Source organism: Parambassis ranga, chromosome 9 (assembly GCF_900634625.1).
Source record: "Parambassis ranga chromosome 9, fParRan2.1, whole genome shotgun sequence".
NCBI lineage: Eukaryota > Metazoa > Chordata > Actinopteri > Ambassidae > Parambassis > Parambassis ranga.
The window spans coordinates 5,994,559-6,018,756 of NC_041030.1; the positions used below are offsets into that span (position 1 = coordinate 5,994,559).

Consider the following 24,198-nt stretch of genomic DNA (forward strand, 5'->3'; position numbering starts at 1 on the left):
CAAAGAGCCAGATAAGTCAGCAGCGTGAGCTGACTTGTTCACTCACGAATACCAACAGGCTGATCAAAGTGGATTGTGTGACCGGAGAACCCGTGCAGCAGCCATTATAATCTATAGATGTGGGCCAGCAGCTTTAATGACGGAGGCTGCTGTGGGGCTGCTCGGCCTCAAAATCGTCTTATCTGCTGCCAAACGACCAACAGCACCTTTGATGTTGTTTGGTCTCTGTTAACAGAAGTGGTTTCACGTCCAGAGGTGGCTGATCATATACTGGATGGAACTACAGATCCGGATCCAGCTCTGAAAAACCAGAGTACATCTTACGTTCATGGTTGGGAGACAGAAAATGGTGCTCACAGGTCTCTGTGGCTGCAGAATTACTAAAACAGCTAAATAACTAAAAAACATGTTCCTTGAAAGTGCTTCATGTACCCAACTTATACAGCAGAGTGAACAGCCTATAGATATTTATATGATCTGAGGACATTTTCTGTGTCACAAAGCCACAATTGGACATAAATCTTGCACCTCCAAGTGCATCTAAGAAGAGGGTGACACCAAAATGTAGACATATCTCTCCGTCTTTCTGCCATGTCGCTAATGACAGGTTAGGTAGGCAGCAGGGTGTCTGCTACGCCTCCTTCAAAAGAACTGCTGCCGAAGCCTGAGCAGGACTGGAGCCTGTCAAATTACAGTGGGATCCCACCTCGCTTCCCACTCCCTCTTCCCTCATCTGTCTGCCGTCTAACTCTTCACTGACACTCCTTCTTTTTCCCCCGTCTTACAACTCATTTTAAGGTTAAAAAAAGTCTGTGCCTGATCTGCTCCCTTTAAATCGAGGAGAGACCATGGATACAAAATGCGTGCAATGCTTTGAGAGAATTTCTGGTATTCCCTTTCAGGCAAATTTTCAAAATGGCTGCTGTTAGTGAATGTGTCCCTCCATTGGGGTATAGGGTGTGTGGCATCTTATAGTATTTGATAGACCAACCTTCAAATTTGCACTTTTATCTGTATATTTTGACAAAATTGAGTTGTTTAATATATTTATATTTAAAAAAAAAATGACTGTCAGAGGCCATTTTCTACTGCCGGTAACAATCGCTGTCCCTACAGTATTGCCTCTTTAGCCCTTCCCCTCCTACAACCCTCATCCCTGCTTTGTCCATATCTAGCTCATCCCCTATATTTCGCTCTCATCCAACACCCCCCATATACTCCCACCCCTACCCCCTCTCCATCCAACTCTATCTCTTAACACCCCCCTCCCCCTCCCCCCCGGACTCTTCTCTCTCTCCTCCTTTTCTGTCCAGCCCTCCTCTTCTTGCTCCAGAACTGTCAGATGGCATTAGCTCTTTTCACGCTCATGGCCTGTAGGAATAACAGCCGTGAACCTCGCCGAACAGCGCCATTCTCCTGCTCCAGTTAGCTCTCCACTCAGCACAGGCTGTTGCGCAAATACCAATGTTATTCACGTCGTGCCCCCTTCACTTACACAACATGCCCCAGTAAAAGGGCAAAGTTAGGCAGACGCAAATCTCAGTGGAGAAGGTCAAAAGATGCGCGCGTATTGTATAACACGGTCACGCTCGCTCATAATTATCAGCCTCATCCCCCCTGACTCAAGGATCGACCCACAGCTTTGCTAAGATCTGGCTCACGTGGATCAAAAACGGATCCACTTCTTATCTACTTATGGAGCCACAGGCCTGAAAATTTGTTAAATATATCGTGCTCAGCTTATTTCCCGTGAAGTTTCAGCTGCAGGGCAAGTTGTGGTTGGTATTAAAAGCCCACTGTGACCAATAAGCTGTAAAATGTGCAGAAGTTTCTATTGTGTGGAGAAACAGGAGAAAAATGATTCCGATATGGCATGCATACATGTAACAGATGCTCCATACAGCCTGCTGATTTTCATGCCAGTATTCACCATCTCCGAGTATTTTCAACATCAACACATGCACTGTAATCACGAACAGCCTCTTTTTAGACTTTATTGGTGGAGAAGTAGCAGAGTCCGGCTGAGCTGGGCCAGGTTAGCATCCCTCAGGGTGGAGAACTGAACACCTGAAACTAATACAAAAGGAGGGTTCTATTTGTAGCCGTTTGTCTGAACTGATTTGATCTAATAGTATTTACTCTGGAATAATTGATTAAACCACTAACACAAGTGTGACGAAATGTTTGCCAGCAGGAGGAAATCTGCAAATACAATTTTTGAGGGGGTGATCTGAACTACGGACGACGCAATTATCAGTTTGACAAGTAAGCACAGATAGATTAATACAAATATGAGGAGAGTGTAATTTCTCATCACTGTGTGCTCGACAAGCCCAGCATGGAAGGAAGGCTTAGAGGCTAATAATCAAAGCAGATTAGCCCAAGCTCTGATAGATGCTACGCAAGCCTGCTAATCATCCGAGTGATAACCATGAATCATCCCATCACAGTCAGAAATGAGCAGTGTGTTTCAAATTACAATTTTGATGGAATGATCTCAGTATCAGCGACCCATCAAAGTGACTCTCTTTGACTTCCATTTGCCTCGTCTAACCCATGTCGCAGTAATTCCTCCGTGTTAATACAGCATGTGTAAGTCAGTGCATATTAAGTGTGGCGAGGAAGGGTGGGCGGAAACGCTGGAGCTTCAGAGCACCGGTGTGACTGTGATCTCCGGCCTGCCTGCCCTGTGATTTAGGCTCAAAATGACAGACTTGCCCCTCATTGGGCTACGGGTGGAGAGCTAATGACATGCTGCGTGGGCTAATGTGACTATTAGCCCACTCTGAGCAGCAGGAACTGACAGGAACACAATTCTGTCATTATGCCCTGAGGAGACCTCTAATCAAGGAGGCAGGGACAGTAGACACAGTACTGGATTCAGTACGTAAAGATTCTGACTTTAGGAGACCTGCAGTTTGACGCAAGAGTCTCAGGTGACGTAATGAAAAACTACGCAGGAAGTGGTGATTCTTATGTTATAAACAACAACAGCGTGCATATTTAGTTAAAGATTCATGCAAAATATAAAGTCCATGTAATATCTTTCCAACTAACCTTCGCTGTCTATGGAACTACAGGAATCACCACTCAACATAAGCGCCACTTAGCTAGTGGCAACCAACCTGCAGAAAAGAGGTCACAGTGCCTCTCTTGAGGTTTATAGAGAGACCTCTACAGCAGTGGTCCCCAACCACCGGGCTGGGGACCGGTACCGGTCCGTGGGTCATTTGGTACCGGGCCGCACAGAAAGACTGAGCAAAACATATATTATTCATTATCTGAGTCTGAAAGCTGTTTCATTTATAAATCGATCAGATTCATCCGCCTGTGCCTTTAAGCACCTGTCCAGACGCTTGTCTCGGTCACGGGATACGGCCCCAAAATTAAGCCCACAAGCAGCAAACATGAATAAAAAACAAACGTCTTTGGAGAGCTTCTTCGGAAAGGGGAAAGACCTAACGAGGAGACAGAAGAAGAGGAGCCTGCCCCTTCAAAGAAAAAGAAATCCGCATTTAAAAGACTATATCAGGAGTCCTATTTAAAATACGGATTTATTGCAACAGGTGATTCTCACACACCCAGTCCGCTCTGAGTGATATGTGGCGACAGACTCGCAAATGAGGCAACGAAGCCTTCAAAACTGCGAGACCGAGCACCCTGCATTAAAAGACAAGCCATGGAAGAAAACATGAACAAGAACGACTGAAGCAATTAATGACGGCCAAAACAAAATTACGGAGTGGACTGGACATAAGAAACACACTTCGGGTGTCATGTCTCCCATTATCCCCAGATGGGACCGCTTCATTGCTGGGAAAGCTCAAAGGCTCCCACTAGTTAAGCATAAGAGTAAGTTGTCTCTTTATGCACTTTTTTTCTGTGCCGGTCCGTGAAAGTATTGTTTTACATGATACCGGTCCGTGGTGCAAAAAGGTTGGGGACCGCTGCTCTACAGCACATGATGCTCTAAAAGAAGCCCCTACCCCTTTAACCCCGCATTCATGGACATCCCATTTCCTATTTGTAATTGCAACTCTTAGTGTGACAAGAAACATTTTTTTTTTCCATTTGGCTCATTGGTAAATCCTATCATGCAAATTAGGCATTAAAACTTCTCAAACTACTTACAGGGCGTTATAAGGAACATCTATATGGTTTTATAAAAGCATATAATGCAAAATACATTTCTGAAGGTCTACACTACCGAACAACTACAACTTATATAACACATTAACATAGAACATATGAGCATGACTTCACTTCATACTTGACACTGTGTGAAATGATCTAATGCTGTAAAACCCACTCATCTTACTTCAAGCGGATTAAAGAAAATGCTAAGAATTATTAGGAGACAGCACTGATGCAGGTTTACCAAGGAACATTCCTCCCTGTAGTAGGTGGAACAGAGGAATGTGACAAGCCTCCATGCTGTAGCCCACAGCCTGTATCTCAACAGTGTTAATCATACTGTATAATCAGCACAGGCGCAAACATGAAGGATGTCTGTCTGAGAAAACATGGGCACTCATGTGTGTGTATAACACACTCCATCTCTGGGCTTCAGCTGACGTAGGATAGTATACGGTTCACAAAATCTGCCAAATAAAAACGTTCTACTGCCGGTAACAATCACTGTCCCTACAGTATTGCCTCTTTAGCCCTTCCCCTCCTACAACCCTCATCCCTGCTTTGTCCATATCTAGCTCATCCCCTATATTTCGCTCTCATCCAACACCCCCCATATACTCCCACCCGCAGATCTGTGACCCCATCCTTGCTTTGTGCTAGTGACTTAATATATGAATGTGCATCCACTTATTATCATATTTTCATTACATCTACTGCTTTACGATTCAGGGATCTAAGTTTATACTGTATCTTTTACGTTTCTGAGGCTGATATGGACGCCACAGATTTGTGGGTGCTCACATTATGTAACTAATGTAATTCTGAAATCTGTTTCAAAGTGAATAGCTTGTGTCCTTGTGGACAAGCACACATGGACACACAAATATCAGCGAGTATATGGAAAAAAAAGATTTATGCTATACAGACTCTCATGGATCAAGTATTAAATTTAGCTTTAGTCTGCTATTTAATAAGGAGATGGTTACTAACATCAACATTTTACATGTAATGTAATTGATTTGCTTAGTAACAGATTAACAACTTAGGTATAATGTCAGCACAACATATCAGGGGTCATTTATCACTTTAGTCCATTTTGTGTAATACTTCTGCATAGCCATATTACTCGTAGAGCAGCATTTTTTAAATTGCGACACCCACATCCACCCAAGATTTGAAATGCATGCTATATTTTCAAAAACTTCTCAAAACAAGAAACTACGTACTTGTGGACTGCAGATTTTTTTTGTAATAACAAAACATTCTGTACCTGGCAGCAAAACATAGAAGCCATGCTTGACTCGTTCGCAGGTAGCAGTCACATGACAAATACTCATCATGTTGTTTGCTGATCTGCAGTTGACTTGCACAACAGAGGGGAAAACGGTTTTTAAAAAATATGTGGAGTTTCAATTTCATTCATTTACCTCCAAGTACATGTATTTATAGGTTTTTACTTGTGTTATCCTGCACAGACACTTTATAATCCTCTCTACTCTATACTGCTCCCATAGAGGCGCAAGACTTTGTATTGCAGTGAAAAGTCAGCCCACACCGACTAATAATGTGACAGATGTGAAAAATGATTATAGGGAAGCACGATAACAAATAAGCAAACAAGTGACAGAATTCTGCATCGAGAATTTGGATGTCTGTTAGAGATCAAAGAAAAAATGAACCTGTTGTCAAGCGTGAAAGCTCCAGGTAGGTGAGTCAGCAGGCTGAACTGAGCTAATGTCACAGAGGCCGACACCGTTAACAGTAAATGTGTCACTGGGCAGATAACAGTTCCAAAGTATAAACGTTTTTAGACAAACATTATTAAAGGTACCTACAGGGTCCATCACCATGTGTGTTTTTCTAACTTCTATATTAAAATGTAACAAAGCCTCTTATAGACTATAGAAGCACTGACATGAGCACTGGCATTATTTCTGGTGGTAGAAGAGGAAAAATATCACACCACACTTGACAGATTAACTTAATCAAAAAGCACTCTATAAAGTCACTCAGATTATTCCACTTACCTAGATTACTTTCATTGATTGCATCTGTGAAAACAGAAAAAAACTCTTATCAATATAAGTGATAAGCAGTGATGGAATGACAGGACATATTTAAACAGTGAGTCTGCAGGCTCATCAGTGGTAATGTTGTGTCTGTGTGCTAAGCTGGGACACCGTCTGACATGCAGAGACCTGCTAAGCATAAAGGAGCAGGTATGCACACTGAAGCCAGTCCAGTGTTGCACTATGATGATCAGACTGCGCTGAAAACACTAAAATTCTCAGTCAACATTTAATTGGAGATTGACCACTAATTTGGATTGCACTTGTGTACATATTATATATATATTGTCATCTTGTGAGTTTTGCAAGACCCAACAATATGGGTTAACAATTACACAGTAGTATATCTGCAGTTGACATTGTGTGTACAACATAGTACCATAAGAACCACAAGCAGTTCCCTACAATTACCGTACAACTAAATGAATATCGAACATTTACTTGTCGTCAGCTCCACAATGAGTGGTCACTCAGTTTGGGCTGAGTTTTTTTTAGTTTTTTTTGGCATTTAGCGGTATGTTTATAACTTTTTCCTGTTAAAGAGGCAGCACAACATCATGGTATATGCTGGCCTATTTATAATGTTTGCTCATCTAAATCTAAATTACAGTGGAAGTACTATTAAATTCACTAAACATAAATAAAACAACTGTTTTATGATGATGACTCTATATTATCTACTCATGATGCAGGCAGGCAGACCTTGATATTAAGTGGCAATCGTATGCGCTTATGAGCTGAAGCCCATGTGGCAAGTCTCCAACACTACAGTTCTGGGGGTTGGCTCAAGCCCATCATCATCACTGATATCCATTGTTACAGTCTATGACAGTAAATGCTGCTTCAGCACTGTCTTTTAAGGGTATTAAAAGACCATACATGTTAAACTGACTACCTCCAGCTTTATATATATGACTGCACATTCTGAGCATGTTTGTGACGCAGTCAGAGTAAGACCTTCAGAAAATCTGTGATTGTGACCAAGTCTTTAAAAGACTAGACAATGCAGTGCAATCCGCACTTACTTACTTACTCACTTATCACCACATGAAGCCTGTTAACCATTATTCATCATATAAAATTAAGTTACGTCAAATACAACAACAGGGCATGTGTGAATATTTAATACTAGTTAATAGATGTTTTAAAAATTAAATATAACTGCCTCGGTTGACTTATCAGATTACTCTAAAGGCTACAAAACCCCTGCCCTCTTCATCAGCAGCTTAGTGAAAATGCTCCTGACATCCTCACACCGAGCGCTGAGAGCAAGGCAGCCTTACGAGGCAGAAATGGTGACATCACCCGAACAACTGCTAAACAAAATAGGCCACAGCTGTTTGGTTCTTTAGGCTACAAATTAGACTCAATATGTCACACGGCATCACATCACGGGAAAGAGTGAGGAAATAAGCACCGAGTTGTCTCTGTCGGACTGAGCTCCTGCTGCTGCTGCTCTCTCTTTCTGCTTGCTTACATCTCTGTTCTGTTTTCCACACATACAGATACAGAGCTCATGCTAATTTGCAATAGATGAGGAATGAGCAAAAGGAGGGTGTATTGGTGGGGAAGGAATGAATTATGGAGGGATTTAAATAATAAATGGGCCATCTTCAACCAGACGAGAGAGTCTTGAAAGAGGGGGTTACTCAGGGAGGTAGTGGGACACTTTGTGGATGCCATAGTCTCTGAAGAGATCTAGGGCATATGAATTATACCTTACTGGGTCCATTATCACTCATCAAAGCATCAAATGAATTATTCTGTGCATGGGAATCCATGAATGTGCGTACATAGCTACTATGGTTCCACTCCAGCAAGAAAACAGAAGGAGCTGGTGATGCTTCCATATGGAAGCAGGGATAGAAACACCTGGGAGAAATCAGTCAGCTGTCAGTGTGTCTCATATATAAAACAGTTCATGAAGTCTTTAATGATGCAGACAGTGTATTTACAGCACATGACTGAAGAAACATTAAACATTATTCTTACATTTATCCTCTCAGATAAACCTCTAGCAATCCTTAGGGGGAACAGACTGGCCAATATGAAGACAGAAAAAGCAAAAGGAGGAGAGAAGACAGAAAAGGGGTGGGGGATCATCAGTGTGGCTTCACAGACCTCCACTTTGTGATTCTAAACTAAAAATATCTCAGCCAATGTTGGTGGGAAGGCTTCCCCAAAAACCAGCTCAATATTTTACCAGCACTATGTGGGGAGCACTGAACTCCTTCTGAGGTATATGTAAGTCTCATCTTTAAATCCAGCTGATTTAAGTCTGACTAAGACTGGCTGTCATGCAGTCATCAGACGCAGAACAGAATCTACTAGCTCCTACTCCAGATGAAAGAGTGGTCGCCATTTGTAACAGTGATGATGACATCATTTCTGGATATTGTAAGATGACGTAAACAGTGTACTTGGAGCGAAATCTGAAAGGTGTCTGGCTGCTACGGGACAACACAGAGGTGGACACATTTCAGCCAAGTCTTGTGAGTATTGAGATAAGTGGTGCTCTGACGCAAGTAGATGATGGTGTGCAAGAGACAACAGGTTAAAGAATAAATAGTAGCCTGCAACCCTTATCCACAGAGCCTGGCCCACTTCTTATAGAAAGAATGTCTTATGATGGCATCTGACAGTTTTTTAAACTTTTGATGATCATCAGGTTTTTGCTACACATTCTTGCAGTATTCTGGTCCAGAAACAGGCAACACAACAACTGTGATCAGGGTTCTTTGAAGATGTTTTTCTGCTCATCTGAGCAACTCCAGCAGTTCTAGAAATTACACTCATCCATTTATAGTGAGTGTATCTATCTTCTCTTCTGTCATTTTATATTCTTCTGTCAGAGGTATATAATATAGAACCACATAGCTGTCAGAAAATCTGCTCTGATCAATATTGTTAAGGATTTTGAGAAATCAGATTATTGGTGAAAGCCAACAATAATTTTTTCTTAAGTACATGCAGCGAAAGGGGCCTCCGTGGCATTTTCTGCAGTACTAGATGGACAGCAAACTGATGAGCAAACCCACACATTTACACATTTGCTCCAAGAGTATCGAAACCACCACACTAATAGGAACTCAAAAAAGACAGAAGGGAACATGGAAATGTGCATCATTACTATTGAGTAAATGATTTATTCAGCAAATTTTGGCATTCCAAACCTTGGCTGCAATGTTCTTTGATGTCAAAAAAGAATGGAGTAAGACAAAGTAGACAACTGTAGAAGCAGTATGTGTCTCAGCATGTCGAGACACCTCCGGCAGCTCTGCACTGTTTGTGTTTGGTCTGAAGCTGCAACACTATCTGAGGCCCAGGCCAGGGATGTCACTCCTCAACCAGGTCCCCCAGGACATCCTCTCCCCCTGCAGCTCACCAGACCCTGGAGGGGCCAGGTCAATTTGATGACGTTGTTGCTCGCCCTAGCATTACCCTAGCTAGACCAGTCCTGACACCCAACCCCTCAGACGCCACAGCACTCAAAGTGAAGGTCAAAGAGCTGAGGAGCACGCACTGAGGCGGCCTGATCAAAGTCTAGCAACACCTCCAGAAATCTAAGCCCTTCTAAAGATGTTTTCATCTCATGCAGATCGTTCTGTAAGACAAACCCACACCACAATTTGGACTTAAGCTATCCTGAATTACATATATGATGCTGTTTAAGAAGCATCAAGATAAAAAAAGGAGGAAAACATATAGGAGCCCCTTATTCACACACCAACACCCTGTCATTTCTATACAGTATAATCCATAGTTGGCATATTTATCCCAACCATCCGATGCACCTTTTTATTTTCCACAACACAGTTATGAATGACAGTGCTGAAATGAGGGAAAACATTTTTTTCATTTAGTCCGAGTTTGGGAGTGTTTCATCTTATTGCTCAAATGACGGCTTTTAATGCGGCGGCATTCATAACCCGTGCCTCTTATCACGGCTCCCTCCAACACTTGATGGAATTTGCCATCGCACAATGGTTGAAAAATACACTTCAAAGGCAAGACGCATCTAATCTCCTCCACTCTGCACATTGCAAATTTGCTGTGATAATAAGATCCTGCCTTCCCAAGCGTTCTTAGGGATCTGAACCAAGGATGAGAATCTCCACCCCCCCTGTTTCTTTGTATCTCGCTCTTTCCCAGTGTGGCATCGAAGGGAGATGGTGGCGGTGGCAGTGGGGTTGTGCTGCAGTTTGAGAGAATCTCTGCAACAGCAATACTGCATATTTGTGGAGCCCTTCCCATCCTTATGTAAAATCCTTATTTTACATTTTTATTCTACACATACACACAGTAAGAGAGGGGCACGACTGACAGCACAGCACAGTGACCTAGTTTTCATGTGGCCCAGAAAGATCAAGCATGACTCCCTCAAAACTGCTATGGGCAAAAAAAACCTGCTTTGGTTCAGTCAGGCCAGTGCACATTACAGTCAACCTACCAATCACACAGATTTAACTACAGCTCATACAGCAGAGACGTGCAACCAAGATCCCAAAACATCCTTACCAAAGTTACAAGACAAGTGGAAACTGCGAACGGGAAGGCAGGCAGGAAGCCCTGCAGGTAAAGTCGTGTGTTGTGTTTAGTCTGACAGAGGGCAGGTTGAGGACAGGCTTGTCATCGTAGCACAGCTGCAGGACATGCTGCAACAATACCCCCTCTAACCGCCACTATCGTACTCCCAGCACCCTACATACAGCACTCCACCCCCCTTCCAGGTTATCTGTACACATGGAGAAGGTTATGGATGGAGATGCTATCACAGAGTACGCATTAGCACAACAAAGAGGTGTTTTAGACACAGGCCTGCCAGGATAATTAGCTGATCCCTAACAAAGATGCCATGTTCGATATAAAACAACATGCTAATGTGAAGACATACTTTTGAGTGTTAAGGGAGGAGATGCAATTTGAGCCATGGTCGTACAAAAAAAAAAGAAAAACACTGTGAAATCACAACAACTCAATATTATAACTTTAAAACTTTTATTCCTTAAAAGGAACAGTCCAACATGTCTCCATTACATATATCTAGGATTTATTAGTTCACCTGCATAAAAGCAGGATTTGGCAGGTTTCAGTTTGTTTTGTGTGACGACAATCTATGAGGTCAATAAAAAAAAAAGCGACTGTGTTGTTTTAAGTGTCCGTCTGCTACATGAAAAGTGAGAGCTACTTTTGAAAAGAGAGAAGTAACATAATCTCCTAAATCTCAATCACAGAAGCAATTTATAGCCAATGTCATAGATGTGTTCACTATTAAGATCTATTACTATGACTTGCTTGTTAGCTGACATGCCACTGTTGCAGATGTTGGAAGGATAGTTTTGGGATAGAATAGGATAGGGTAGGATAGAAGTTGCTAGTTGCAGATTGACAGCCTCTTTGAACATGCCACTAGCAGTTTTAAGCTGAAGAGAATGTTTTGGGACACCAAAAGCAACTACATCAAAAACCTAAAATACTATGTATGTATGTATGTGGCTTTAACAACCCTGCAATCTTTAACTTTGGTGGTGAAATCCTTCTAGGATAGTGACAGTGTTCTTATAATCCTAATACCTCCAGCATAGAAACAGAAACAGACAGATAAGCGAGGGACAATAAACCTATATTTTGCTTTACTCAAATACTTGAGAAAGTAAGCTGCAGACACATCTGTTAAATCCACATCTGTATGTGTCTGCACATATGTGCGGCTGGGATTTATGTAAGTAAACAACTTGCGAGTACCTCAGATGATGAGAGAAGTGGACAGGTAGAGAGAACTTGTCAACCTGACATGCACTAAGGTATCCGCTCTAATATCATCTCAGTGTGACTCGGAGGCAAGCGGTGCTGGAGCAGTATTTTAAGGCCATAGAAAAGGGTTTGTGCAGTTGTGTGTGTGTTTCTGAGCATGGAGTGCTGCGTGTTATCCAGGTCAGAGTGATCTAATCAGGTGTGAATGGAAGCACTTGGCCGCGCTCCAGGCCTTGCTATGCCGTCATCACTTTTTTTTTTGGGGGGGGGGGGGGGGGGGGGTTAACACATACAAAATGTATCTTATTAGACTTGTGAGAACACTGCAATCCAACAAATAATTACAATAACAGGAATATATATATAATATACACTGTTGAGTTCCACTGACAGATTAAGTAACCTAAACACATTACTTGGGTTGCTTGGGCATAGTTATCCACATTGCAAACAGCCAGTATATTTTGGGCAAAGGTGGAATATTTGCAAGAAAAAGAACCAAAGAAAAACATTCCATTGCATTACTCTACAACCAGGCTTCAGACACTACAGAATCAGGTTTATCAGATGTTTCAACATACATTCTGTGAAATAATTTTTAAAATATTGGTCTTTAACCATTTTTTTGTTTTTGGTGAGAGTGAACTAGATTGCATGGGTTGACAATCATGGCAATGATTGTCAACCCAGTGGTACTCACTGAACTGACCGAGCAGCAAAAAGTCATCACAAGTTATTTTGGTCTCAGTCAATCAAAATCAGTTTTGATCCGATCCTTAGTTTCGCCATATTGCTTTTGTGGGTCAGGATAGCTAGCATTATTTCATGCAATGGTGTTTAGTAATTTAGTTCAGCAAATCCTGCATCTGGGCTTCATCATCTGTGCGCTACTGTGCACACTGAGCACAGTGCAGAAGAAGTGGGAGTTTCTATCACATTAAACAGTAAAACCCCAGCTCTGTTTGTAGGGAAGAAAACATTGCATTAAGTGCTGAAAACCACATCTGTTTCTAGTGCAACGTCACTCTACTTCCACTTTGCTGATTTTATCATGGTGAACTGAATGCAAGGGTGCAAAAATAGCATGAAATTCTGAAAATGTAGAAAAAATATTTTCATTAATGCTGTTAGAGCAGAAATCCTAAATCAGTCCAAATTAAACTACAAATGACTGTGTGTCCGTGGCTGCTTTATAGTGCATGAAAAGCATTTTTTTCAGTTCATGAAATCCCTGCAGCCATGGGAAGGCAGCAGGACACATATGTTGATAAGTCTGCAGCCTCCAATTTGATAAGTGCCGCACCAGAGCGCAGGGCCCTTACGCACGAATGTCCACTCCTGTTTTTACCTATATTACTGCTGCAAAATAACCACAAACACACACACTCCTCTATTCACTCATGATCGTTTGGTTAGAGCGCAATAATCAGAGAGACATGGGATTATTGGAGCTCATTAATGCCATGCATAATGACCTCCTTTCCAATTTGTTAATAAATAATTCTAGAAAAATGTATTTTTGTATTTCTAGTAAAAGCTTCTAGTCATCCTGCAGGTGTGTCATTCTATGTTCGTAATGCAATTGCGGTTAAAAAAAAAAAACTATGTGCCAGGTAAGCAACCTACATCATGGAAGTAGAATGACTACATTATTATGAAATAAGTATTTGAATCACAATGCAGAAAATTGTGTGATTAAGTGAAGTTTTTTTTAATTAATTTTTTTTTTAATTCAAACATTTGTTAAAATGTGAGTTTTTCCCTTCTCAATAGCTGCATGTTTGGAACATCTTTTTTCCAGCAATATTGAAAATTCATAGAGAGAGCGAATACATCATCTCTTTTCTTTCCTGCTTCTCAGCTGTGACACACACACACACACACCTTTGTACAGACCAGCCATAGCAGTTAACACTCAAATTAAAAAGAAAAGGCACAAAAACTCTCAGGATGTTGGCTTTTTTTTTCTCCCAACAGTGTCATTTAAACTCCACCCAGAGCACCAGCCATTCAATAGAGAAGCCTCCTGCTTTCAATGGTCTGAGCTCTAAGCCAATCACAGGAGCCCCAGCCCCCCTCCCATCAGCTCCCATGCTGTCAGCCAATCGCGGCAGCTCTCGTTCCACACATGACTATGTGCTGCTGTCCATCAACTGCCTCATATATAGTGCATGCAAGAAAATGTGGAGCAGTTCAATAACTTGCGTCGTAGCCAGGTTCTTGTGTTTGTGTGTGTGTGTGTGTGTGAACAGAGGGAGGGAGGGGGGGTCATGCATTGGGGAATGCGTGTGCTTGTTTATTTATGTAGAAGCACGGAAGGAACGGGAGGCAGGGAGGGAGAGAGAGAGAGAGAGAGAGAGAGAGATTTGTAAGGCACTTGTATTTGCAAACTACTGGCTGAGTTCCCACTAGAGGCAGGGAAATCAGACTGAAAGACTGTGTGTGTGCGTGTCTGTGAGAGACACGGAGAGAGACAGGCAGGCAGACAGAGAGACAGAAAGAGAGAGAGAGGAACCCGTTCAACCCATTTCTGAATCAACTTTTCAGCCTGTCTACATGAGGTTTCTCCCCGAATATGGAAGCTTTTCACGCTCCTCTGATTTTTTTTTTCCACCATCCAGCCACCACAGCTGCTGAACTTTTGGCTGCACTTTAGTAAGTATTTGAATTACTCGTCCTTTAATTTAAAGCTTTACAGATTCAAACCTACTAGTTCTGATTTTACACTATCAATGACTCTTTGAACATTTAACATAATATGTGTGTTTTTTTCCTATTGTATATTTAAAATGATTTTATATATTTTTTAGATATGATTTTATTTTTAGTTACAGCATCTGGTCATGATGTGTGTGAGTGAGTACAGTTTGCCAAAACTGTGTGTGAAACCAGACAGGGGCTCTGTGTGTGGGAGAGTTTAGAAAAGGATGTATGTGCACGCAAGAGAGAGAGAGAGAGGAAAACAGAGAGATTGTGTGCACTGGACAAAGTGTGCCAAGTGTGAAAAGTGTGTGTGTGTGTGTTATTTTTTCTAAAGCTTACTCTGTGGGAATGCGGACTGCGGTAGCCAGTAGCGATGTTTGACTGGGGAGGAACTGAGCCAGACAGTAGACAAAAGCGAGCAGGGCCGTCCAGACAGGGCAGGTCAGCCATTAGAGGCTGCAGCGGAGGGACAGGTCAGCCAGCTGCTGCTCCGCTCCTCAAGAGGAGGGGACACCCCATCTTTAGCGTTAGGGTTAAGAGGAGGGGGGGGGGTGACCATGCTTAGCTTCTCAATGTGCTCACCTTGCAACTCTCTCACAAACCCCAGCATGCTTTGCAGGTCTAAAATCAGGCAGTTAAGGCATCTGTTCAATGATCTAAAAATATCTCCCTTGCATCATTCTGAAAAATGCTCCGGTATTAAATTGTGTAGAAATTTTGACTGGTGCCTTTTTAAAGGCTCCAAATACATATGTCTAAAACTGGTGTCTAAAGAGTAAGAGACCTTAGTAAGGTGAAAATGCAGCAAAGGAAGTGCATATGTAGGAGGTGGTTAAATATAGACAGTGACAAAAGAGGAAGAATAGGAGCAACACATTTTTCACAGAGGTTGTTTTTTTCTATTCCCCTTTTCGTTGGTTTTTCCCCGCCGGCTTGCATGGGGGTCGCTGCGTTTGGAATGTATTTAGTGACAGGAAATGCTGGCTGTCCCTATATTTATTTTTTATGTATTTTTTTGTAACCGGTCTGCTTTTGTCCAAAGCTCTTAATCCACTGCAAAAAGCTGTGTGCATGAGGGAGTAGCAACAACTGACAAAAACATCTCCCCGGATCACAGATGTACACCACGGCTGCTTCAGAAAAACACGGTCACAGGCACCACACAGGCTTAACACCAGGCCCAACAATCAACACAGGCACACAAATAAGTCTGGTCTGTTCTCTGAGGCCGTAAACAGTTAATACAGAAAGTGAAGAAGAACTGTCCAGTCTGGGAAATGGTGCATTTAAAAAAAAAAAAACATGAGTGTAAGCACCCAGCACATCAAGAGGCTGAGAGCAGTGTCATTCTCTGAAATGCCTGTACATGTAGAGTCTTGTTTCCCAGATACACATCTCAGCCCTCACCATCGGCAATGGCTGGAAGTCATACACTCCATAACTCCAACCAACAGAGCCTTTCAGTGAAAACGCAGGCCGCTAAACTATGCACTCCTGCCTACACACAGCTGCTAACACAAGACTGTTTTGTCTGCACAAAACAAACACAATGTGCAGGACAAACTTCTCTGATTGTTAAAGGATCACAGGTAGTCAAAGTCCTTTGTTGACAAACTGATAACACTTGGACTCTGTGGAGGTGAACTTGAGCTTTGATTTGTATTTATTTATTTTTTTGTAGTTTTGGGATGTCCCGTATCACTTGTTGATCGTCTTGTCAGTTGTGTAAGTGGTTCCTGTGACCCCCCCAGCCGGGGAACCGCTCGGGATGGACTTTGGTTCCAGGCTCGGAGGCTCGCGTAAAGCCCCTCCGCGCCCCCAGGGCTGTGTGTACCTGGATTTGAATAGAAACCAGACAGTGATGCCCCCCCTTTCCTCCCTCCTCCCCCTCCTCCTCTGTCACCACTCCCGCGCGGGACAATGAGGATTTGTTAGTGCTCAGCCGCAAGCCTACTGACACAAAGCGTATAGCCTCCCAGTCCCCGGGCCTGGAGTGTAGCAAGCTGAAGCACAGGCGGGCAGGACACCAGCAGGGGGGCCCAGGGTGGGGTGGGGGTGTTGTGGCGGTGGTGGGGGGAGAGAGAGAGGCAGTTTGCAGGGGTGGGATTAGCAGACAAGAGCTCTGGGTTGGGGGATGGGGGTTAAAATGAACAGGAAATTACTGCCTTTGATGAGGCAGAGGCAGATTCGCACAGGCTGAGCTCCTCCAGGCTTCTTCCCTTGGCCATAAAAACAAAAAAAAAACCTGTTTGAGCAGAAAATGTCACAACACTCCAAGGCCCCCTCAACTCTCCATGTGTCACTTCCCTCTGGCTACGATAGAGTTGTAAAGTCCATACACAGGTGCTAAGCAAACACTCGCAAAAGTTTGTGCTTTTTCTTTTTTCTTTTTTTTTTAAACCCTTCTTGCTGCTGCCCCCTTCCCAGCCTTTTCCCTTCCTCTTCCTCCCTTCAGACGCCAGCTTCTGACCATGTCATGGGAATCCTATTAAGCTCTGTGTCCATCCGACCCATTTTCACCCACTGAAAAATCACAGCCCACTCTGTATCGCACTGCGGCAGAAAAAAAAAACACAGGCCCCGGCACTTATATTTAGCCTTCCACATAAATATTTCAAAATTGATGAGGCAATGGAAAATATTGTATCTACACTGATTGTTACATGAAAAGGAGCAAAGTATGTAATCTGCCATTTGTCAGAAACTGGTCTGCCAGTTTGCCCAACAATGCTCTTACTGGATCGATCACAAGTATTTATAATTTCGTCTTCTTCAAAAGAATGGCATTCCTTCCATCGACACCCACTACATATGAATCTTTTTAAATATCTCAGATTTGTGTGTTTGCGTTTCGGAGCGTGAGGGGAGATGGTAATGTGTGTTCAGTGAATATCAGGGTCGATTAGAGAGTCTCGTCTGGTCAGGCTACAGCAGATTAGACAGGCGGAGCAGATACAGGCCGCGGGCTGGTCGTCTGGCGCTCTGACCCACATTGCTCTGATGTGCACGTCACTTCCCATTACACTGACAATTGGACGCCACATCAGCTGTGCACGCCATGATCTGCATATCCTCCCCACGGGCAAGTCACCCACCCCCAACCACACGACTTCTCCCTGTTACCCTCATGTTGCTATACGACAACCTTAGCCGCCCCACCACCGCTTGGTCACAGGAAGTTCCAGATGAGTCACAGCGAGCCACTGCCTTCACCCTAAGTGTGTGGTTGGCAGATTTGGCACTCTAGCAGAATGTTGACCTTGATGGTAATATGCTAATATCAAAGCGTAGGATGTCAAGTCAAATGAGTAAATGTGTCCTCTGCATAACCAAATTTATATCTGCTGTCGACAACAGAAAGATCACCTGGTTGTTTATCCTTGTCATCTCTCTGGTTCCATTTTGTTTAGTACATGATGGCAGCTACCGACATTCAACGTTGCTAAACATGCCCCTAACGTTTGCAGGTGATTCTGAATGAGAGTTTAAGCTTTCAATACTTGAATTTGATCTGTCAATTTCAACAAGCAATTGAACCAAAAATACATTGCGCACATACTGTTGCGCACACTGGTGTGCATAAAGAGTTGAGAGGCCTCGGTGGCGGCTCTGCAGCTGGCTGACAGAGACAGGTCTGTTTGCAGGCTGCCTGAAAGATAATTGGCAGCTATGGAGTGAAAAGCGGGCTCAGCAACAGATAAGGGCCGTGTGGAAAGCTCCATAATCAGCACGGATTAGCAAATGATAAATCATGGGTTCACACAAGTATGCTGTCACTGCTGGAGAGAGGGAGAGAGGTAGGAAGGAGAGATATGGATAGAGAGGGAGAGAAGAGAGTGAATAGCAAGGAAGATGTGGATGTTTTTGCTGTAATTCAAAAGAAAAACACAATAATACCATCTAGCAGGTCAGCAGGAGTGGCAGGCTGAGAGGGGGGAAATGAAAAGAGAGGAGAAATTAAAAGCTCTGCCAACACTCCGGCTAATACAATCTTCTGCCTGTCAGATTACCTTCTTTAATCCAGAAAGGTTTAACGCCTCTTAGAAATCTGAAAGGAGACATGAATTCAGCAGAGATTTTCCTCTGCTAGAGAGGGGGAAGGTGCCGAAGAGGAGGGTTAAGTCTCTGAGCAACTCTCCAAAGCACTGGCCTCAACAACTCTGCTGCACACTCGTCAAACTGCTATGCAGAGGATCAGCCAATTCAAAACCACCGCAACGTTTCGACTCAAGCACCCCCCGACTTATACCGCAGTGTTCGTTGTGCATTTATACAGCTCTAAAAATACACACGAGAGCTCCGTGTGTTTTATCCACAGCGTAGTCTTTCATAAATACAGTAGGACAAAAAAGATGAGCTTAACTTTGGCTTAGGCGGAGCTGATCAGGTCAACAGAGCACAAAGCATAGAACAGCGCATTAAGGACACAGTGTCCCCGCTGGTGCAACGCAGCGACATGCTCCCCTACTGGGACAGGGGCCACAATGCTTTGCAATGTTTGTCACTCAAAAAAAAAAAAAAAAATTATGCGGCTTCATGGGAATAAAGTAGAACTGCAGACAAAACATAGAGAGGATAACGGCCTTGTTTTGTCTCGTAGTTGTAGCAAGGCAGCATTCTGGTTTTGTGATAATGGAGACTGCTCTTAAAATGAAGCAAGTGTAAACTGTGGATCTACCATTGTGTTTTGTGCTGCACCTTCATTTTTGCTAAGCACATCAGTGATGTTGATCAACTAGGTCAGGCTGGCTGTGAGGTGGCACAGGCATCTGTGTGGAATAAAGGTCGATCAGTATCCAGGTCATTCCCATGCTGGCTCACCCTGCTGGCTCACACTGATAACAGAAATATGAAATCAGAATCGCCGCCGTCATTTCCACTCCTCTGCTGCGCTATTTCTAAATCTCTCAGTGTGAGGCTCCCCTGCTTTGCAAGCAGGGTGGGTGCAGGAGATGATGATGATCATGGCGGCGATGGTGATGGCGATGGCCTGCTTCACCTGCTCCTGGTGGCTTACTGCTGCCACAAATTCGAACAAGAACGCTGATCCCCGGCGCTCACCGACGACTGCACTGTGTCGACCCAACAGATTAAAAACACGGATTATGTGCCATAACCGAGTGTTGTATAACCTTTTGTTCGGCTTTCCTTTTGTGTTTTTGTAAGATATTTTGGTATTTCTTTAATAACTCAATTAACAGTTAAAAATACTGTGAGCACCCAAATAACAAAATATGGCAGTTCAAGCATGAATTTTGGGAGTGCGCTTTGACAATGCCAGCGTTCTAAAAAGGCCTGTGAGTCTGACCTAGGGATAAAGTCTGTTGAAGATAAAAAGTTGCAGGAGGCACCAGAGAAATGTCACGGTTAAATCCAGAAGACAGCCACAAAGGACTCTCTCATCCTGCTTTGTTAGAGATCCTCAAAAATGCTGCGAAAAAGAGCCAGGGATACATATTCATCAGCCTCCGTGCTTATGACTGAAATGAGCCGACAAAGCTTTGGTGAAGGGAGAGGAGTGTGACATACAGTGCAGTTCTCTCAGACGTGCTGCAGCAGTGGATAAGTCAACAGGAGCTAGACTGACGTGATGTGATCAAATGCATCAACACTGGGTTCAAAGGTGCAAAGGAGAAAGAAAAGAGTGTGTATGGGTGGGCGGGGGGGCAAAGCAGACAGACAGGCATGTCAATCAGCGACGAATGGGTGAGAATAGTGTCTGCTAGTGGAGAAAATAGGGGGGGGGGATTTATAAGCAGCAAATGTGAGAAAGCAGTATATGTCACCGTTAACAGAAAATCACTGGTTAATGCTGTCAGTGAAGCTGGCAGCAGAGATAGGCTCTGGCTTGGCCGCAGTTAAGGTTGCAAATGAAACCCCTGGAGCCTTGGCAGGATGATCCATGGCACGTGGAGGCAGGGTGTTTCTGGAAAGGCTTGGCACTCCGCCTGAAGGAGTCCCTGTGATGAAGCAGGGCCGGCCCAGCCAGTGCAAGTTCAGCCAGTGTGGCTTTCCAGTGGTTAATCGTTTACAAAAAAAAAAAAAACCTACGGCTTGTCAAAAAAGGGATTCAGTAAATATGCTGGTGCTTTGTCTGCAGGGAGGTTTCATCTAATTAAGTTTTTTTATGTTAGGCATGCTGCTGTTTTTGCACAAAATTTCTGTATCTTAAGTGTTGTGAGAGCCACACTAACCACTATCACAGCAGAGTGGAATAACCTGCCTGTAATAAAATGTAGCAATGTATGAAAGTGCTGCATTACTACTAATATCCACTTTACCAATGTGTAACAACATGGGTAGCAGTGCATCAGCTACACATGACACAGACCGACCCCGCTGCACCACTAAATCTCATTATAAACCTTTTAATTCGAGCAGATATTAAAATGTCCAATCTGACTTAAACCCTATTTTGCCACTGACACAGCAATTAAGGCATATTTGTTGAATTTGATTGAGTTTGCTCACGAAGAGGATCACTTATGACGCTAGTGACTTTAGCGATTTTAATCTCCTCGTGTGCTTCCATTAGAAGATTTCTCGCAGCGCCGGCAGATTGTATAATAATAATAATAATTGTCAAGAGGCATGATGGGATGGGAAAAGTGTGTGAGAGCATATGTTGGCAGCCTCCCAGGCTGAGTATTTTTGAACAGTCATCTAAACTATGCTGAGAGTGTCAGGTTAACTGTGGGCACAGTCCTGCTATGTGCATTTGTACTGTCAGAGGAAATGGATAGATGTAAAGCAAGTTTTGGATGTCCGGTGGTGGTAACTGATACTGGCCAAAATGCGAAAAGAAAAGTGGAAGAAACAAACTTTTACTTGGGCCATGACAGGAAACGGTAGGAGTTTTTGGCTGTAACAGTCCAGAGGAATGTCAGGGTGTGGAGGTTTTTGGATGGGTGAATACGTTCACCTTCCAATCCATGGACTCCCAGGTCACTTCCCAGATTTGCCTATCCTGGCTGTCTAACCTCAGCTCTAACAGGAAGAAACAGTGCAAGTTCTTGTTCCAGTTGCATGAGCTCAGCTCCCCTGGGCTTCTAGTCTGAGAATAGATTCCCACATGGACCACATCTTCATATTTGAACCTTTTAATACACAGCGACACTGCTCTGATAATGACAAAAAACTGCTTTTTAGTGAGTTTATTCTAAACCTCTAGGTTATCTTTTCTTACAAAACTATGTCATAACATTTGTGACTTTAAAAAATGTGCAGAATCCTGTGCATCTGTGTAGGGCTGGCCTTGTTTCAGGCAGCATGGAGTCCTGGCTGTACACCAGCTAGCTATGCAGGCAACACGACTGAGAGTACACAGTGTGCTTCTCATTGTCCAACCCCTGGAATGTGCTGACGACGCAGGGTTCACACTGGTTCAGTCACAGTGTTGCACTCTTCGCTCAGGCCCTGTCAGGCTCATATACTCACCCAGCTATTTTTACACGCTACTCTTTTGCAAGGTTTGTCAGTTATGCAAAAATTTCTGGCAGCGGGTATTATCAAGAAGTCCCCGCACGGAAGTTAGGGCCACACCTAAAACTGATGAATGAGTCTGTGTGCGTGCATGAATTTCCCATAGGTTCTCCCAAGTGCAGGGGCAGCGGAAGTCAAGTCAGTTGAAGAAAAAAAAAAAAAAAGAAAGATATTTGAGAAAGAAAAAAGCCTCTGTGTGTCTCGGGCATACAGCCAAACAGTACAAGTGCCAAGGAGGGAAGCCATTGGACTCTGAGCCAGGGGGACTGAAAAAACTATTACTTCCCACCTTGTCTGTGGGTGAAAACACATAGGGAAAATGGAAGAATATTTTGGAAAAACTGAAAAATTGGGGATGAAATACTGATATGTCATAAGTCATAGCGTGAGAAAATGTATCAAAAGTCCTTTATCCAACACTGTATTTGAATTAAAGGTAAGAATTATTTTTCAAGGTGGGTGTTTATCTAAGCACAAGTAAAGGCACAAAATGTGAGAGAAAATAATTCACAGAACACAGGAAACAGAGAAATGTTTTAGTATTATAGCATGGTAATAATGATGTCTACTCCACGGTCACTGAACTGTGTCAAAGTAGGAGGGAGTGAATTGTGCCTCTCTCTTCCCAAAGTGATCATTCATTATGCAGAAAGCAGGAAGAGTGTGGCTCCTTTCTGAAAGCCTGTGGTGTAGCACAGAACACGTCGAAAAATCTGCAGATCCAATTCTCTCATTTTCCGTCTGATTGATCTAACAGAACGCAAATCCTGCAGAACTGCAACAAATCCCCCTACAATGAGTTGCATCATATATTCACTTCACCTCCCTAACAGGTTGCTCTTCAAATCAAGACTCCATCCTACATAAAATGCCTCAATTTGACATAAAAAGAGGATGCAGAACAAACAAAAATACAGTGTTCCAAATCTCTTTCATGGTGTTGCAGAGAAAGCAAGGGAGAGAAATACAGAAAAAGACAGACAGACAGACAGAGAGCATTAATAAAACATGACTGCACGATTTTCCAACCTCAAAGAGGCGAACACAGGAAGGCGCACTCCCAGAGCAGTAGCTGAGGTTCAGCGCAGGGTAAAGGGAACAGTAATCTCTAACTAGCTCCACACTGCAGTGCACTAGTTTAAGCTGTGGGGCACAGCGGCGTCCTCTGATCACACTTGTACCAATTCGCCTGACTGACGTCGTCTTCTGTCCTTTTTATTCATGCCTTTTTTTCCTGTTCTTTTTGCTGCAGGCTGAAGGTGAGGGAGGCACAGTGGAGATGGATGGGAGTTTCATTAGTAGTTTGCAGAAGGTGAGGACGTCTGCAGGGCTATTTAAGGAAACCAACACCTTTGCATCGCCACCTATTCTTGCTGGCTTCTTCTCATCAACCTCAACATGGGTGGCAACGCATCTCAGTTCAGACTGGCTGTACGCAGGCCAAGAAACACACACACACACACACAAGAGGGACTATGATACTTACAGCTATATCTAGCCTGTCCTCCTTTGTGATGATTAGCTTTACAAAGTTTTCCACTGTTGTAACCATCTGTTGACAGCTGAGGTAGACATATAAAACAGTGGCAGGTCTGACATCATAGCAGGCTTGCAAAAACCAAAATATAAGTTTTGATTGGAGCTGCAGACATTTAAAATATATGTGGTTTGGATACGAACCAACAAGCAAGGGACGGGCTGTGATTTTCCACTTGTCTGAGACAAAGTGATCCTGGAGACGAACAAAAATAATTGTGGTAGCTTGATTTTTTTTTTACTCGTATGTTGTATATGCTGATTTTTTCTGACAAGTTAAATAGCGCCATCAGTCAAACAAACCAATGCCTGGTGCCCACGGGGAACATTCAACGCTGTCGGTGAGTTTGAGCTCTGACCAAAACCATCGACCGTTGACTGTACCCTGAGGGACACCGCAATGCATTATCCCCTGTAAGCTGTTCATTCAGTTCTGCAGTGAAATGCAGAAGCGCAGCAGCACGCGCGTGGATAAGACCAGCGGCCACCAGCCGGCCTGGATCAGCTGTGGCACAAGAAA

General features: G+C 43.3%; 1 protein-coding gene across 1 annotated transcript in view; it reads right to left on the minus strand.

Moving 5' to 3' along the window:
• The window catches only part of nr6a1a (nuclear receptor subfamily 6, group A, member 1a), a 63,649-nt gene that overhangs the window by 21,503 nt on the left and 17,948 nt on the right, over window positions 1–24,198 (minus strand). Inside the window, exon 3 of the mRNA XM_028415331.1 lies at window positions 6,162–6,185. Within this exon, the coding sequence (XP_028271132.1) occupies window positions 6,162–6,185 (24 nt within the window). The remainder of the gene's footprint in view (window positions 1–6,161; window positions 6,186–24,198) is intronic.